Source organism: Crocodylus porosus, unplaced genomic scaffold (genome assembly GCF_001723895.1).
Source record: "Crocodylus porosus isolate Cpor-Errol unplaced genomic scaffold, CroPor_comp1, whole genome shotgun sequence".
Lineage (NCBI taxonomy): Eukaryota > Metazoa > Chordata > Crocodylia > Crocodylidae > Crocodylus > Crocodylus porosus.
The window spans coordinates 766098-781801 of record NW_017728937.1 but is presented as its reverse complement, the minus strand read 5'-3'; the positions used below and the strand labels follow the sequence as shown (position 1 = coordinate 781801).

Below are 15704 nucleotides of genomic sequence, written 5' to 3'. Positions count from 1 at the left end.
GACTGAACTCCTTGTCCTGCTGGCTGCTGCTACCCACACCATACTCACTAGTCCAGCTTGGCTTGCTGGGACTGAACTCCTTGTCCTGCTGGCTGGCATCACTCACACTGTACTCACTGGTCCATGCTGGTTTGCTGGGACTGAACTCCTTGTCCTGCTGGCTGGTGTCACCCATGGCATACTCACTGGTCCAGCCTGACTTCCCAACATCAAAGTCTTTGTCCTGCTGGCCAATATCACGCATACCATACTCACTGGTCCAACTTGGCTTACCAGAACTGAACTCCTCATCTTGCTGGTTACCACTTGCAATACCATAGCTGCTGGTCCAGTCTGGCTTCCCGGTGCCAAATTCCATACCCTGGCTGTCAGTGCTGCCAATGCTGTACTGGCTGGTCCAGTCTGGCTTGGAAGTGCTCAAGTCTCCATCCTGATGCTGGCCATCCCCAAGGCCATAAGTGTCAGGCCAGTCTCTGTGCCCAGTGCTGGAATCCCCCATTACCTCTGTCCCTTTGTACTCACTGGCCCACTCTTTCCCGTTGACACCAAACACCCCATCCTGCCGATCAGCTTCACTAATGCTGTATGCACTGGCCCAGTCACGTTTACTGGTGCCAAAAGCCCGGTCCTGTTCGGTCTCGCTTGCTCCATACCCACTGGGCCAGTCTCTCTTCCCAGAGCCAGGCTCCCCGGCCCAATCAAAGTCACTGACCTGGCGGGCCTCTCCAATGCCAAACTCACTGTGCAGGTCCTTCCGCGACCAGCCAAGGAGACCCTGTGCAGAAAGGGAGGGAGACAGGTGATTTAGAGGAAAAGGGAATTTGGGACAAGGATGAATGTGGAGACCCAGCTGGGACAGTCCTGTCCCTTCCACCCCAAAGCAGCCTTGCTACAGGACAGGAAGGAAGAGGACCCGCCTTGGGTTTGTGGCACCCCCTTGAGCTTGAAGCACTCCATCTTAAGTACTTTCCCAGCTGGAGCTGCAGCACTGGGGTTCCAGGTTAACCTATGGACAGGAGAATGAAGAGGCCCCCTCCTGACCCCCAGCATCACCTGTTCCCCACCCTCCTGGATGGGAAGGCATCCTGTTTCTGAGTGTAACCTCCACCAGGCTATTCTGGAGGTCTCTAGTTCAGCAGCTCCTGTGGCACATCCCCAGCCTCTTCACCTCTTGCAAGCCCTCCTGCTCATCACCATAAAACCTGGAGGAATAGGGCATGCCAGCAGGGCAGCAGCAGAGATCATCAGGATCCCTTGCCTACCCCCCTGCAGCGGGACCCCAAGCCTGACTGCCAGGGGGCCAGAAGGTGCGCTCTTTCTGCGTACTCACAGGTGCCACGCCCATCCAGGGAGCATTCAACTGCTCTGAGTGTCGAACACGCCCGGCCTCATCCCGCAGCTCCAAGTTAGCCAAGAGCCTCTGCAGGATTGATGTCCTACCACCATCCCTGTCCATTGCTGTGCCAAACTGGGGGCTCCCGTATGCCCCAGAAGGGAAAGCCAGGAGAGGTGGTGGGAGAGCGTGCAGCAAGCTGTGCTGCACTTACCTTCTGTGCTTCACCCCACCCCCATTCCCCCGGCACGTTCCTGCTCTGCCTCCACACAACCTGTCCAACCACTCTGCACACTCACTCACTCAGGGCTTGGCTGCCCAGAACCAAGCCTGGCTCATTCAGCATGGCACACCCACCCACTGCCATCAGGCAGGGATTAACCCGTTCCAGCACTTCTGCATGTGTGGACTGAAAGGGGAGCCTCAAATCCATCCCCATGCCCTCTCCCACAGAAGAGTGCTGCCTACTGGTGCTGGAGAAGCGACCTCTAGAAAAACTTCCCCTTGACCCCAGTACACCTGGAGAAAGTTACCTCCGACTGGTGCCAGGGCAACTTCCCCCCCCACCCCCTCCAACCTTTGAAGTGCTGGGGAGGAAGCACCCTTCTGACTCTACAGAAGCTTCTCCTACATGGAGGAGCACCCTCTCACCAAGCACCAGAGACATACTCACCCCCCACACACCCAAGGGAATGCCCTGCTCAACTCCCCTTCTCCTGCCCCTCACTCAACAGGCAGCCACTGCCACTGCTTTACCTCAGACCCCTCAGAGTCTCCAGGTGTGGGCACCACCTTCCTCTTAGTGTCATCAGCACTGGGCGGGGGTGATGCCAGCAGCTCCTCCAGCCAGCAAGGATCAGAGTGGGACTCAGAACCCCCCAGCGCGTCGACATCTCCCTCTCCTGGCTCCGGTTTTGCACCCTCCATGCTCTCAAGGGCAAGCCCTGTTTGGGCTAGGCCCAGCGTTGAGTCATCCTCCCAGGAGAAGGCAGCCTTGTCCAGGTGAGCAGTATCAGAGAAGAGGACACAGGGCTGTGTAGAGGGCTCAGCCTGCTCTAGAGCTTGGAGTGGCTCTGTCAGATGAAGAGCAGAATGGACCGGCAGTGTATCTTGCTCCTCCTGAAGAGTGCCCCCCTCTGCCCCAGGGCCCTTCATCTCAGCCACAGCTAGCTCCTTTTGTCCTGTGGGGCATCCAGGACTCAGGGCCTCTGCCTCCCCTGCTTTCCCAGATAACATTTCCCTGCTCCCAGACTCCTCTGTCTTGATCTCTCCCACCTCACTAGGGGCCTCTGTGCTCCCAGAACATCCACCAGCATCAAGCTGATCTCCTCTCCCACTCCCCAGTTCAGTGCTGGGGTCTCCTTGCTTCAATTCTTCTGCTCCCATGCCAGACCTTTCAGGGCTTGGGGCTGTACCGGGATGGACCAAACCTTCCCCATCCAACTCCCCTCCCTCAGAGATGCTGGAGTCACTGGCCTCTTTGATGGGGGACCTGGGAGATGACTCCATTTTCCTCACCCCCCACTCAGGAGCCTGGGTGGGGAAGGCCCACTCAAACGACTGTGACAGGCTCCAGTTTGACTCGCCTCCCAAGGACTTCTCTGAGGGAGGACCCCTTCCCTGGGACAAGGCAGCCAATGAGCCTCCCAGCTCTTCCATGCCCAGCCCCTTGGCAGACGGCTGCACTATCCCTTCCGAGGAGCGCCGGAGCCCCAGCTGCAGGGGCTGGACCCTCCTCTCATCATCAGGCAGGGACAACTCCACAGGGCCTGTGTATGGCCTGGTGTCCCCAGAGAGTGAAGGGGAGCTGCGTTCAGGACATGGCAAGCTATTAGGGGACCCTGGGGACTGAGTGGATGCCTCTGGGGATCCTGGGGACTGGGAGACTCTGGGGAGCTCCTGAGCTAGACTGGAGGTGGTTAGAGTTTGGGAAGGAGCTTCAGGGGACCCTGGAGAGGAGGTGACCTTGGGAAGGAGTTCAAAGGAGGTGTCAGGGGTTCCTGGTGCTGGGGGACTGTTGCTGCCTGGAGATGTCTCACCAGGACCCTCAGGTGACCCTAGTAAATGGGATACCCCAGGACAGGTCTCAGCTGCAGCATTAGGGGCACCTGGGGTCTGGGCAAGACTAACAGAGACCTTCACCTGAAGCACAGAAGGGGTGCCAAGGGACCCAGGAGTGACACTGGCAGGGATGCCAGGCACACCTGGGGCTGGGAATTTAGCAGGGACATCGGGGAAGCCCAGTGCTTGGGCCAGGAGTTCATGAGAGATATAGGGGGGCCCTGGGGCCTGAGAGAGGTTGGTAGAAACACTAGGAGAACCAGGGGCTGTTTGGTCAGGAAGCTCAACAGCAGCAGCAGGGACTGAGCAGATCTGCAGAAGGGAGACCTGTGGGAAAAGCAAGAAATTGGGTATAATAAACAATAACCTGTACCGGGCCAGGCCTCAGCACCCCCATACGAGTGATCCCCAACCTCCAAGGACAGCTCTAACACCCACCACACCTTCTGAACCCCAAGCCAGCCCAACCACCACCTTACAGACCCATTTCCCCTATCTCCTGGTACAGCTCCAGCTAACCCCTATTACCCACTCCTGTCAAGCTTTGCCCCTCATCCCACCTGTGCAGGACCTTGATCAGTCTGTTAGAACCCAACAGCACAGGCAAGAGATGCCCCTGTTGCCCCCACCCCTTCTCTGCAGGGAGTGTCTCAATGTGAAATAAAAGGGCCACAAAGAAATTCCCTATGTGACTCAGCCCTAACAGTTACTAACTTCCCTTGGGGCTGCCACTCCCCATCTCTACTCCTCTCTCCCCCTGCATCTCCAGGATCCCTGCAGCCATAATCATGCCTCATTGCCCACACCCCTCACTCAGCCTTGTTTGCAGGTTCCCACCCAGGCCTAGCCACTGCCTGCACCTTAACTCCCTTTCCAGAAGGGCCCCCAACATCCTCTGATCTAGCAGGGAGGAAACAACAGGCAGAAACAGGAGGGAGAGGAAGAAGAGAAAGTAAGCAAGAGAAAGCTATTCTTGTGGCAGCAGAGTGGACACACTGGCCTACAGGGCTCCTGCTCCCCCATTCCGTCAGACAGGCCAAAATGGCAACCCCAAGGGAGGCTGGAGAATCAGTTGCATGTCACCAGGGATCCGGGTTTTCAGTTTCCCATAGGAAAACAGAGCAAAACACGGATTTTCCCTCGTACTGAAGGAAAATGCAGATTTCTCATTTTAACAGAGAAACCTGTGGATTTAGCAAAGAGCTCTCTGCAAGCTGGCAGTGTTCCAGCCTGCAAGGGGCTGGGGGGAGCAGACATGTGCATGTATATGCACATGACCCCAGGCAGCCTGGAGAGCAGCTCCTTGCAGATAAGGGTAGTGAGGGAGGGAGGTGGGCAGGGCTGAGAATGCTGCCCAGCTGGGCAGTGTGTGGGGCTTGGGGCTGGGAGTGACTCGTCCAGGGGGCTGGGTGTGAGGCTGGCTCCTTCCACCGCGCACACTCCTGTGGGGGCAGGGAAGACCCATGCCCCCCAGATCTGTGCATGGGGGTGGAGGGAGATGGGCATGGGCTGCCCACTGCAGGCTCGGGCTCCCAATCTGCTGCCCTCCCCCAGAGCCTCTTCAGCCCAGTGGGTGCAGCCTGGCACTGAAAGGCACAGCAGGACCGAGCACGGAAGGTGCTTGCCACTGCAAGTTCTGCATTGCCCTGGAGACGCATCCCCTGCATGCGCGGCAGCAGTGAGAGGCACAACCCTGCACCACCGCCCCCGCTGCTGCCACACATTCACGGAATGCTTTGCCAGGGTAACGCGGAGCTCACAGCAGCAAGCAGCTTCCCCGCATGGCCCTACTTTGCCCTGCAGTGCTGGGTTGTACCTGCCAGGCTGCGGAGGCCCCAGGGGAGGACAGGAGCCCAAGCCTGCGCTCGCCCCCACACACAAATCCTGGCGGCACTGATCCCCACTGCTCCCCCAAGAGTATGCACAGTGGTGGGGAGCTGGCCGCACCCCACCGAAGCCTGCAGCAGACAGGCAGCACTGGGGGAAAGCCAGGCTCTGCTCCACTGCAGCAGCTGCCACCTTCTGCTGGGAGGATAGGGCTGCAGACCCAGGTCCATGGACCCTGTAGCTCTGAGAGCTGGAGACCCACTCCAGCAGGGCAGGGGGGAAGGGAGGGGCAAGGAGAGGCCTTTCATTTTAATCACAGATTTTGGGGGGGTTATCAGAGAATTTGCGATTTTTTGTCAAGGAAAACCAGGACCCCTGCCCATCACCAAATGTAAGGGGAAGGGAGTTAATAGTTAATTTCTTGCTGGTTCTTATCTCCTTGGCAGAGAGGAGGGTGAGAAGAGGGGCTTTCCCATCCTGTCCTGCCCCACCCTCAGTGCCAAGGGGGTTTGGCAGTGGGCCCAGAGGGACGCACCCTCACATGCATACCTGTTGGGTCACTGAGCACAATGCAGTGAGTCACTGCTGCTCACTGTTCAGAGCCGGCTGAGATGATAATGCTGAGATCCCAGCATTGGACAGGGCTGAGAGAGCCAAGGGCACTGGGCCCAGCCTACACACTTCTTCCAAGAGACCCTGGCTTGTGCACTGGCCTGCTCTCCTGCTTCCTTCCCATCACTACAGCAATGAAGCCTGAGTGGGACTGAGATCCTCACAGACCTATACAGGACATCTGAGCTCCCAATATCCCACCAGTCCTAGAGTGGGGGCAAAAGGAAGAGATGCAGGAGCCAGTTCCCTACTGCCTGGCAGAGAAAGAAGAAAAGAGAAACGCACCCCAGAGGGAGGGAGCCCAGGAGGAGACAGGAGAGCACTGAAGGAGAGAGCCCAGTAGAGCAGATGCCGCGCTGTGGGGGCCAAGTTGAGAACTCACACCAGGGGTGGACAGCAGCCTTCTGTGTCCCGATGGATCTCCGTCACAGCTGGTGCTGGCTGGGGAGGCTCTGAGGAAAGAAAAGTGAAGTATGGGGGTTACTATCTGAAGCAGGCAGCCAGGACCCCTCCTGCTCAGGCCCCTGAGAGCTCTGAACTGGCTGGAGAGAGAAGAAGGCATGACTCTCTGGGGATCTCTTTCCAAGCTAAGAAGTCAAGAGTCTCTTCTAGGCCCTGCTACACATTTCCTTTGGGTGTGAGCTACACTGTGTGGAGCTAGAACCACACTCCACACCAGCTCCCTGCCCAGCCTCTCATCCCAACTTTCCCCCACCCGTCCTCTCTTTCCCTCTCCAGTCTCACCAGGATCCACCTCTGGCCTACCTTTTTCTCCATTCCATGGACCTTCACACCCACCTTCCAGGCCAAACCTCTCCTGTACCAAATTCAGCTGCTGCCTATGGCTGACTTTCCACATGTCTTCTCACTCCAGTATAGGACCTTCCCTGTCCCAAACCTTTTCCCATGCCCAAACCCAGTCTCACCTTCCCTCACTGCATCCCCCAAGCCCCTGCCTCTCCAAAGAGGTAGGACAAGGCTGGGGACCAACTGGTTAAGCAGCAGCTCTGCAGAAAAGGACATGGGGGTTACAGTGGGGAATAAGCAGAATATGAGCCAACAGTGTGCCCTTGTTGCGAAGAAGACTAACGGCATACTGGGTGGAATTAGTAGGAGTGCTGCCAGCAGACTGAGGATGAGATTATTCTCCTCTATTCTGCATTAGTGAGGCCACAGCACAAGTACTGTGTCCAATTTTGGGCTCCCCACTACAGATAGGATGTAGACAAATTGGAGAGAGTAGAGCAGAGGGGAACAAAAACGGCTAGTCGGCTGGGGCACATGACTTCTGAGGAAAGGCTGAGGGAACTGGGCTTATTTAGTCTAGAGAGAAGATGACTGAGGGGGGATTTAATAACAGCCTTCAACCACCTGAAGCGTGGTTCCAAAAAGCATGGAGCTAGACTGTTCTCAGTAGTGGCAGATGACAGAACAAGGAGCTAGGCATCAAGTTGCAGCAAGGGAAGTTTAGATTAGATGTTAGGAAAAACTTCAGCATGAGGAGGGTACTAAGCTACTGGAATGCATTACCCATAAAAGTTGTGAAATCTCCATCCTTGGAGGTTTTTAAGACCTAGGTAAACAAAGCTTTGGCTGGGATAATATAGTTGGAGATGGCCCTGCTTTGAGCAGAGGGTTGGACTAGATGGCCCCCCTGGGGACCCCCTTCCAACCCAAATTTTCTGATTCTATAAAAACCCACACCTGCACAGCACAGGACCCAGGCTTTCAGGGACAGAACCCAGCACAGACGTACAGAGCAGATTTAAGTGACAAAGTTTTGCTAATGTAGCACTGCCAATTAAGAACATGAAAAAGCCATCCTTCCCCAACTGACAGCACTCTGCCAGAAATCTTCCTCCACTATGTAGACACAACGTAAACCAGGGGGAAAAGTCTTTCTGTTAAGACAGCTGGTCATTCCAGGTGGCGGCTCTACTAATCCAGCAGGAGAACCTGCCTGCTGAGTTATGTTGTGCCTACTAGGAGTGCAGTGCTCCCCTTAGGAAGCCCTGGTCCCACTACAAAAATGTAATAGCAGAACCTCCACACAGGCCGTCCTTCCATAGCAACAGGACCCCCTTCCTGCTAGAATTATGCCACTTCTGCTTAGCAAGAAAGGCTTCTGCTGGCAACAAGTATGGGTATATGCTCCCATACCTTCTATTAGATGCTGCAGCCCCTCCATCAACTGTTGCCTGTCTCACTGGGGCTGCAACAGGCTAGCAGAAACAAGATGCAGCACTGGTGGCTTGGGAGTGACAGCTGCCAGCAGAGGCCAGTGAAGGTGGATAAAGCCAAAGTGGCTCACTTGGGTTCAGCTAAGCAACCTTCCTGGCAACTCCAGATGAAGCAAAGTCTTGTCCACTGATTAAGTCACCAAGCAGGTGACTCCTTGGTAACAGAAGCTGAATCTGTAGTTGGCCTCAGAGATACTTTAAGGCAAAGCACTCCCTGGGCCAACCATGCAACATGACTCTGCTCTAACAGAGCCGCCCAATGTGAGATTTGGTACAAAAGACCCTTGTGGATGTTCCCAGCTGAGTTTAAAGCTAACTTACTTGCGGGTGTGGTTTCCCCAGTAGATCTGGGATTGGATTTTTTTCCCCCACCATTCTAGCTAGAGTGCCTGAGCCTCTGACCCAAGCATCAGAGCACTTCTAAATTTGCTTGTGCCAGGACAGCTGGTTCCTGTACAAAAGGGAACTTTTCCTGTGGGCAGCAGAAATAAAGCTGTCATGGGGAATGCTACGTGCACCCTGGCTAGCGTATTCAACACCCTGCTTGACACCGTAAGCCAATCTCAGAGGAATCCAGAGAGGGCTAACATATGGGGCACAGATGAACCCATGCTGGCTACTGCAGGGCTTCTGCCCCTCCTGTGCAGCTGCAGATGCCAGCCAATGAGTGCTGTTTTACTCAGGGTATAAACAGGAGACTATAATCCCCTTGCTTGAGTTCTGTCTGACTCCCCTCAGAGGAGACCTGCCTCAGCCCCACCCCCAAGTTTCTACCTGTTTCCAGTTACCCACAATTCACTGCAAAGTTACTTTCATACCAACCCATGCAAGAACAGGCAATGTAACCCTGGAAAGCTACCAACAGTCCTCTGCCCCCTACCCCCAGGGCCACCTGCCCCTCACCTTGTCGTAGGCACAGTGCCAAAGTCGCTCTCTGCTGCTCCATCTGGGGGCTCAAGCAAGTGCTGTCCATTAGAACTTGGGCATGAGCAGGAGGAAGAGGGAAGGGAGCCCAACTCATTCCTGGGGTGCTCTTTACTCTCCAGAGCTTCAGGAGGCAGGGAGTCCCGGGAAGCTTCAAAGATGAAGGTGGTGTCACTCTCACCCACCTCCTCACTGTTGGCACGTCTCCAAATGGCAGTGAAGCCCTTGGGTGTAAAGTAGGAGCCACTGTCAGAGCTGCAAGAACGCAGGGCCCAAGCCCTGTCAGGGCTGAGTGGCCCCTCCTTGCGAGGTTGGTCCATCTTGGCTAGGATCTCCTCCACTGTGGTGCCAGGGAAGCGCTCTGGCTTGGTTGCCACTGGCACTGGTTTCACCTTGAAGGGAGAAGTCACTTTGCGAGCCCCCAGGAGTCCCACAGCCTGCGGCATCACAGGGGAAGAAGACCCTCCTTCCTCCCCTGGTACGCAAGGCAGATCTTCAGCTGTGAGCAATGCTGAAGCCAGAACCCTGGTGCCAGGTGGGGGAGAAGAACCCTTTTTCCCATTGGCAGCCTCTCCCATGGAGCTCCTGAGGCTGAAAGCAGGGCGCTTAACAACACTGCTGAACCCAGCACCGTATGGCTTAGGACCCGCCAAGCGGTTGATCTTCTCAGCAGAAGGCAGCTCGGTATGGGTGTGTCGCACCCCAAGGGACGGCAACGGAGTACAGGGCTTCGCTGGCACAGATGGCTTGGGCAGCACACGGGGTTTAGGCCTGACCGGAGGTTTTGGGCGACTGTCACCTGCAGGGAGAGAAGGGGTGGGAGTGCACCTCAGAGGTAAACCTCATGAAAGAGGCAATGACAGCCTCCTCTACCACAGCAGAGTGGTCTAGCACCATGACCATGGGCTGCAAGGGTGGGGCCCTCCCACAGGGTAACAACTGTCCAGGGCCTGTGCTCAGTGTCCAAGGGGGTTCTGTGAAGGCACTACCAGAGTGAGAACTCAAACCTGTGTCATAGATGGACCTCAAAATAGTGGAAGTGATCAAGGTCTGAGCCCCATGACCCTGCTTCCCACCCTCACACAGAATTAGAGAAAATGCCCCTTAGAGGGGAGAAGCCCCTCATCCCACTCCCCATTACCTAAACTAGCAAAAGCCCCCAGGCTCAAGGCAGATCAGAGCTAGCACCCCACACCCCATTTCCTGATATCCTTCCCTGGTGTCACCTGAACTGTGACACTTCCTGCCCCACCTTTTCCCCACCTCTTGCTCCAAGGAAATATTATGAACTCTGCCACCCCTCTTTTCTGCCCCCTTCCCTCCAAGCCCAAACATCCCACCTCCACTCAGCTCCTCTTCCCCAGAGCACAGACCTGACTCGGGGCCACCAGACAGCTGCCCAGCCCCATCCTCCCTACTGCCATTGGAGGGGGTGCAGGGAAATGGAGGGTGCAGGGGCTGAGGCTGGGAGGCCATGGCGGAAGCTGGAATTGAGTCTTGATGGATGCAGTGCATGCGTCAGCCCCTATAGAGAGGAGAGGGATGTTATAGGATGGCGAGACAGGAAAGGAACAGGTAGTCCCTCTCTACAGGACATGCATGGCCTGGATTTCCCAGCAGACCCCTCAGAATTTGGCCCCTTCACACCTAGCTGATCAGTTGTCTCCCAGCTCCTCCTGAAAAGACCCCTTTCCAGAGCTGCACCCTGCAGCCCCGTTTTTGTATCAGCCCTGCCCCCAGTTCACCTTGTCCCACAGCAAGGGAACCAGCTGAGACCCAGCTGGACAGCATGGGTCCTGCCTCTTACCATCAGAGCCCGCTCCACTCAGCTCCAACACCACACAGCCCTATCTGCACCCCAGCCTTCCAGGTCCCCAAGTCCATGCACAACTCACAACTGCCCTATGTACAGTGCCAGCCCCCCAGATCTTCCCCTCCCCTCCCCCTCCACCATACACTGTGCTAACACGAACGCACTATGCCCAACTTCCCCAGCCTCTTACCCTCCTGGTACCAGATGTCACCCCTTTTGATCCCACCACTGCATGCCTTCCCTCCCGATGTGGCTCACCTTCCCTGCAGCTACCTCATCTCTGAGCTTGGACAGCACAGCAATGTCAGAGGCCCTGAGCAGGACAGGCACAGAGAAGGAGCAGGAGCGGGAGCCGGAGCAGGGAGAGAGAGAGGGAGGGTGCTGGAGCCAGAGCTGGAAGAGAGCTGGCGTCCTCGCACAAGCTCCTGTGGCTCCCGTGACTCACGCTGCAGGGACGGGAAAAACCCGCTCAGCTTAGCTCTGCTGGCCTGTGCCTTGCCTGGCCCTGCCCTCTCCTCCCTTCCCCCTCCCCCAACCTTCCTCCCTTTCCACACCCTCTTTTACCCCATTTCCCCTGCCTTGCTGCACTCCCCATTCTGCCCCTCCACCTTCCTCCCTTTGTCACCCCTTCCCCACCACACTGCCTCCTGTCGCCCTGCCCCTCCATCCTCCCCATTCCAAAACCCTTCCCCTCCCCTCCTGCCTCACTCTTCTTTGCCCGCCCTGCTGTTCTGCCCCCTCCTCCTGCCCCACTCCTCCCTTCCACACCCTTTCCCCCTCCTGTCCTGCCCTTCCCTTCCATGCCCCTCCCTTCCTCTCTCCTCCTCCCCTAGCCCACTTTCTCCCCCACCAACCCCTTCTCTTGCCTGTCACTCTCTCCCTTGCCTGTCCCTGCAGAGCTATGGGAACGGTCCCCCCCACCCCGTCTCTAGGGAGCTGACATCACAGCTGCACAGTCCAAACCCGGATAAACAGAGCTGGGGAGGGCACATCTGGAAGACATCCCCCCCCAATCTCACACTCCCCCCCCCAGCTCTTCCATTTCCCAATCACTTGGCGCAGCGCTGGAATTCAATGAGGTAAAGCCAGGGCCTGGTCCCGTTGCTGTGGCAACACCCTCCCACTAGATTTCGGGAGAGGGCCAGATCGTGGCCAAGCAGAAAGCATGACCCAGCACAGCCAAGAGTGGACACCATCTCAGAGTCCCCCCTGACTCCAGCCTCAGCCCACCCCCTCCTCCTGCACAGCTACCAGGACATGACCACCCCCAGGCCAGCAAAGTGCCAAGAAAGCAACAGCACTGGATAAGCCTGGGGCAGGCTGTAAGGAACTGAGCCATGAGCAGGACGCAATGACCCCTTCCATCTTACCCCCCCCACCTTGTGGCTTACACCTCCTACCCCACACACTGCCCCAACCACTGTTTCCCCCCTTTCCCTGATGCACACCCCCAAAGCCAATATGTAGACACTCCTTCTACACTGCATCCCTGCCCTAGACCCTGACTCGTCCCCCAGTCGTGCTGATACCCCAGCTCTCCATCCATACTATGACCCCTCCATAAACCCCAACACAGCCCTGCCTGCAGTGCCAAAAGCCACTGAATATCCAACCACACTGTGTCCCCTCCTGACTCACCTCAAAACTGCACCAGTATTGCACCCTCCTTCTGCACTGGGTCTCCTCCCCATAACCCAATTCATCTGTCCCACGGGTGCCAACATCCCTGACATTCCACCCAAACTTCACCATCATAGTGCCCATGTCCCTTCTTGTTCCACAAGTTCAGACCTTATATTCTCAGGCTTTCCTCCAATAACTCTTCCTGATTTTCCCCAACACTGAGAAAGCATTGGCTGGGCACTGCCCAGTCTCCCTCCCTTCTGGCATCACCTGGGTTTCTGACCTAGTCACCCTCAGTGATATGCAAAGCTGTGGTACAATCTCCCAGACAAGTAACTGAGTCCCAGTCATTCTACAAACTAGGGACCATCAGACAACCCCGAGCCAGGGCCAGGGTCCAAATACGGACTCTGCTACACCCTGCCAAGGGGTGCATCGTCCAATAAGGGTATTCCTGGAAGGAGTCTGTCCTTCCTAAACCTTACCCCTTGCCACTGGGGGAACTCCACACACACCCCTGAACTCACCCTGCCAGCCCCCATCAGAAAAGCATGCCCGAGTCTTTGTCCCACAGAGCATCTCTCCAGCCATGTCCCCAGGCACTCTCTCAGCCAAGTGCTAGATGCAGCCAAGTGTGGCACAGCACCATTCAATTAGAGCACATTTTGTCCCCAGGTGCAGAACCAAGTAGGAAGAGAATTAGGCAAGATGAAAGACCTGCCAGATGGGCCCAGAGATAGCAGAGCGGGAGAGGGGGCCACAATGGGGGGCATCCTGAGAAGGCAGATCAGGGAGGACAAGTGGAGAAGAGCTGATTTATGTTTCCTGGGCTGGGCAGTCCCTGAAAAAGGGGCTCAAGACAGCAAGGACTGAACTGAAGGGAAGTCACGCAGCATTTTCTACCCAGGTGGGAACATAGAGAGTGGATCCAGACCTCTGAAGAGAGAGGGGAACCCCAGGAACTCAGCAGAGGAAGAGTATAAGGGGCAGGGGCAGAGCACATCTCCTAGCAAAGGACTCTAGGAAGAGGGGGACAGATCAAGCCAAAAGATACCTTGACAGGAGAGAAGGCCGTGGGTGTGAGAGGCTTTTGGTGGGAAACAGTCACCCTTCTCATGAGCTCATTCAGGCCAGGCCCATACTACAGGTGTTGATCCAGGGGGGATCAATACAACTGAAGCTGCCAGCGCTAGAGCCATAGTATTAGCCAAAAACTGTTTTCACTAGCACAGCTGGTTTTGATGGAACAAGGATTGTTACATCAGGACAAAACACCACTTTACTAGGCTGTCCACGTCCACACTAAGAACACAGACAGCATAGCAAAGCCCACTAGCATCCCCGTAGCAGCAGGGTGCTCCTGGTACAGACACAGGCCTGATCTATGCTGGAAAAAGCTTTGCTGTTGGCAACCTCCTTCCTATCTACAAAAGATCACTTCTGCCAGAAGAGTTTATACCATCCCCAAAGGGATGCAGTCTCCCAAAAGACCAAGCCAGCATGCCTGTGTCTATGCTACAAGGATGTACTTGGTTGCTGTGTTGGTCTGAGACAAAAAGAAATGCAAAACTTTCCAAGTTTATTTTCTACCTGGGACTTTTCATCTTCTCTCAGCTTGAAAAAGGGTGCACATGCCCAAATGCTTGCAAAAAAAGATAATTTTTTTTGCAATTTCTTAGTTAGTCTAATAAAAGGTATCATCTCTGAACCAAGAGTTCTAGAGTTTTGCATTTCTTTGTGTCTATGCTAGACATTTCAGTTGCCTAGCTGTATTGGTCAGGGACCACAACTCTTCACCCTCTGACCAACAGAGCTATAACCAGCAGTGGACTACAGCACAGGCCCGACTTTACCACATGCCTGTTGCTACCACCAGAGCTCAGGTCACCCTGAGAAGTGGGCATAAGGGAACCAAGGCAAAATGAGAAGGAAGCCCCAGCCATCTCCAGGGTTGAGAGCAGATGACTCCCAGCAGAGGAGGAATAGTGTATAGCATCAGACCAGGAATATTAAAGCAAGAACCCTCAGATACAAAGACTAGGAGCCATAAGTTCACCTGTAGTAGGAGAAGGCAAAGGGATGGAGCCTTCTGCTTCTGCCCCAGAAAGGAGCAGCTTGGTGGAGGGTAGTTGGGAGCCACAATCAAAAGGAAGCCAAGTGAAACCAGCTCTAGGGACTGAGAGACCAGGTGGGGCAGGCCCAAGCATCAAGGCTTAGTGGTGCCATCACTATAGCAGCAATGCCAACTCTCACAAAACAGTTGTGAGAGTCCTGATTTCCAAATCAAATTAACCCCAACTCATGATCTCAGGATACAACCCTCAAATCACGGGATTTTCCTACTGGTGTACGTAGAGAGTGCCCAGCTGGTAAATTTGTGGAGGGGAGGGCGGGGGCAGATTGAGGCCCCCACGGTGAGGGAGTGGCATAGGGGCTGTAGTTAATGGGGCCCTGGGGCCTTGTGGGTCATGTAGCAGGTGGCTCATCCAGAGCATGGAGGAGGGCACTGCTCCCTGCTGTAGTGCATACCCCCATGGGAGAAATGGGGGGCATGTGTCCCCCAGATTTGTGTGGGGGTAAAGGCAGGTTGTCCGCTGTGGGCTTGGGGCTCTACACCATTTTGCCTTTGTCCCAGGAGATTAGCCATGCAACGCTGTTGGCACCCACTGGGCGTGCAACAGATGTGGGGTGCACTGGCCGCGCAGCATGTCCCCTGACAGCAGGAAACACACTGGCATGGTGCGGCTCAGCTCCTGGGGCAAAGGCCCCTTCCCCTCCACTTACCAGCTGGGTGTTGTCCCTCTGCGTGTCCATGTGTGTGTCCCTCACTCCCAAGCCAGAGCCCCCCAGCCCTGCTGCTGCCTCTCACTCCTGACCCACAGTACCCTACATCCTGCTGGCGCAGGCAGGCCTCCCCCAGCACCTTCGTAAACAACCCTTGACACACGCACACGCTTCAAAAATAGCATCGCACGATTTACATGCCAATCTCTTGATTTTTTTTTTAAGCGTCTGTCTCATGACTTGGCGCGGTGGGGTTGCAACGCAGCTACAAGGAGCCAAGTCCCGGAGGCAGGAACAGGAACATTCCTCCGCCTCCCCAGCTCCAGAAAGCCTGGCAAGGGGCGCGCAGTGTGTGTTCCGCTCCGCACCGCACCGCACCCGTCCGCCTTGGCACCAGCCTGCGCCTCAAGGGCCCAGGGGCGTGCGGGTCACACCCGGGTCGGCCCCGGCCCTAGGGCCCGCACCCGCCTGGCGCGCAGCCGCACGC

The 15704-nt window shown here is 56.0% G+C and overlaps 1 protein-coding gene across 2 annotated transcripts in view; it reads right to left on the bottom strand.

Annotated features, from left to right (window-relative positions):
- TNKS1BP1 (tankyrase 1 binding protein 1) overlaps positions 1–11269 on the bottom strand; it is a 25643-nt gene extending 14374 nt beyond the window's left edge. Inside the window, exons 1-6 of one of the 2 annotated variants that reach the window (XM_019547209.1) lie at positions 11069–11269; positions 10371–10522; positions 8977–9796; positions 6216–6285; positions 2090–3721; positions 11–775 (exon numbers count right to left, since the gene is read on the bottom strand). In XM_019547209.1, the coding sequence (XP_019402754.1) occupies positions 11–775; positions 2090–3721; positions 6216–6285; positions 8977–9796; positions 10371–10512 (3429 nt within the window). In that variant the 5' untranslated portion in view covers positions 10513–10522; positions 11069–11269. The remainder of the gene's footprint in view (positions 1–10; positions 776–2089; positions 3722–6215; positions 6286–8976; positions 9797–10370; positions 10523–11068) is intronic. The other variant, XM_019547208.1, reaches the window with a different exon arrangement.
- Positions 11270–15704: the final 4435 nt, after the last annotated feature.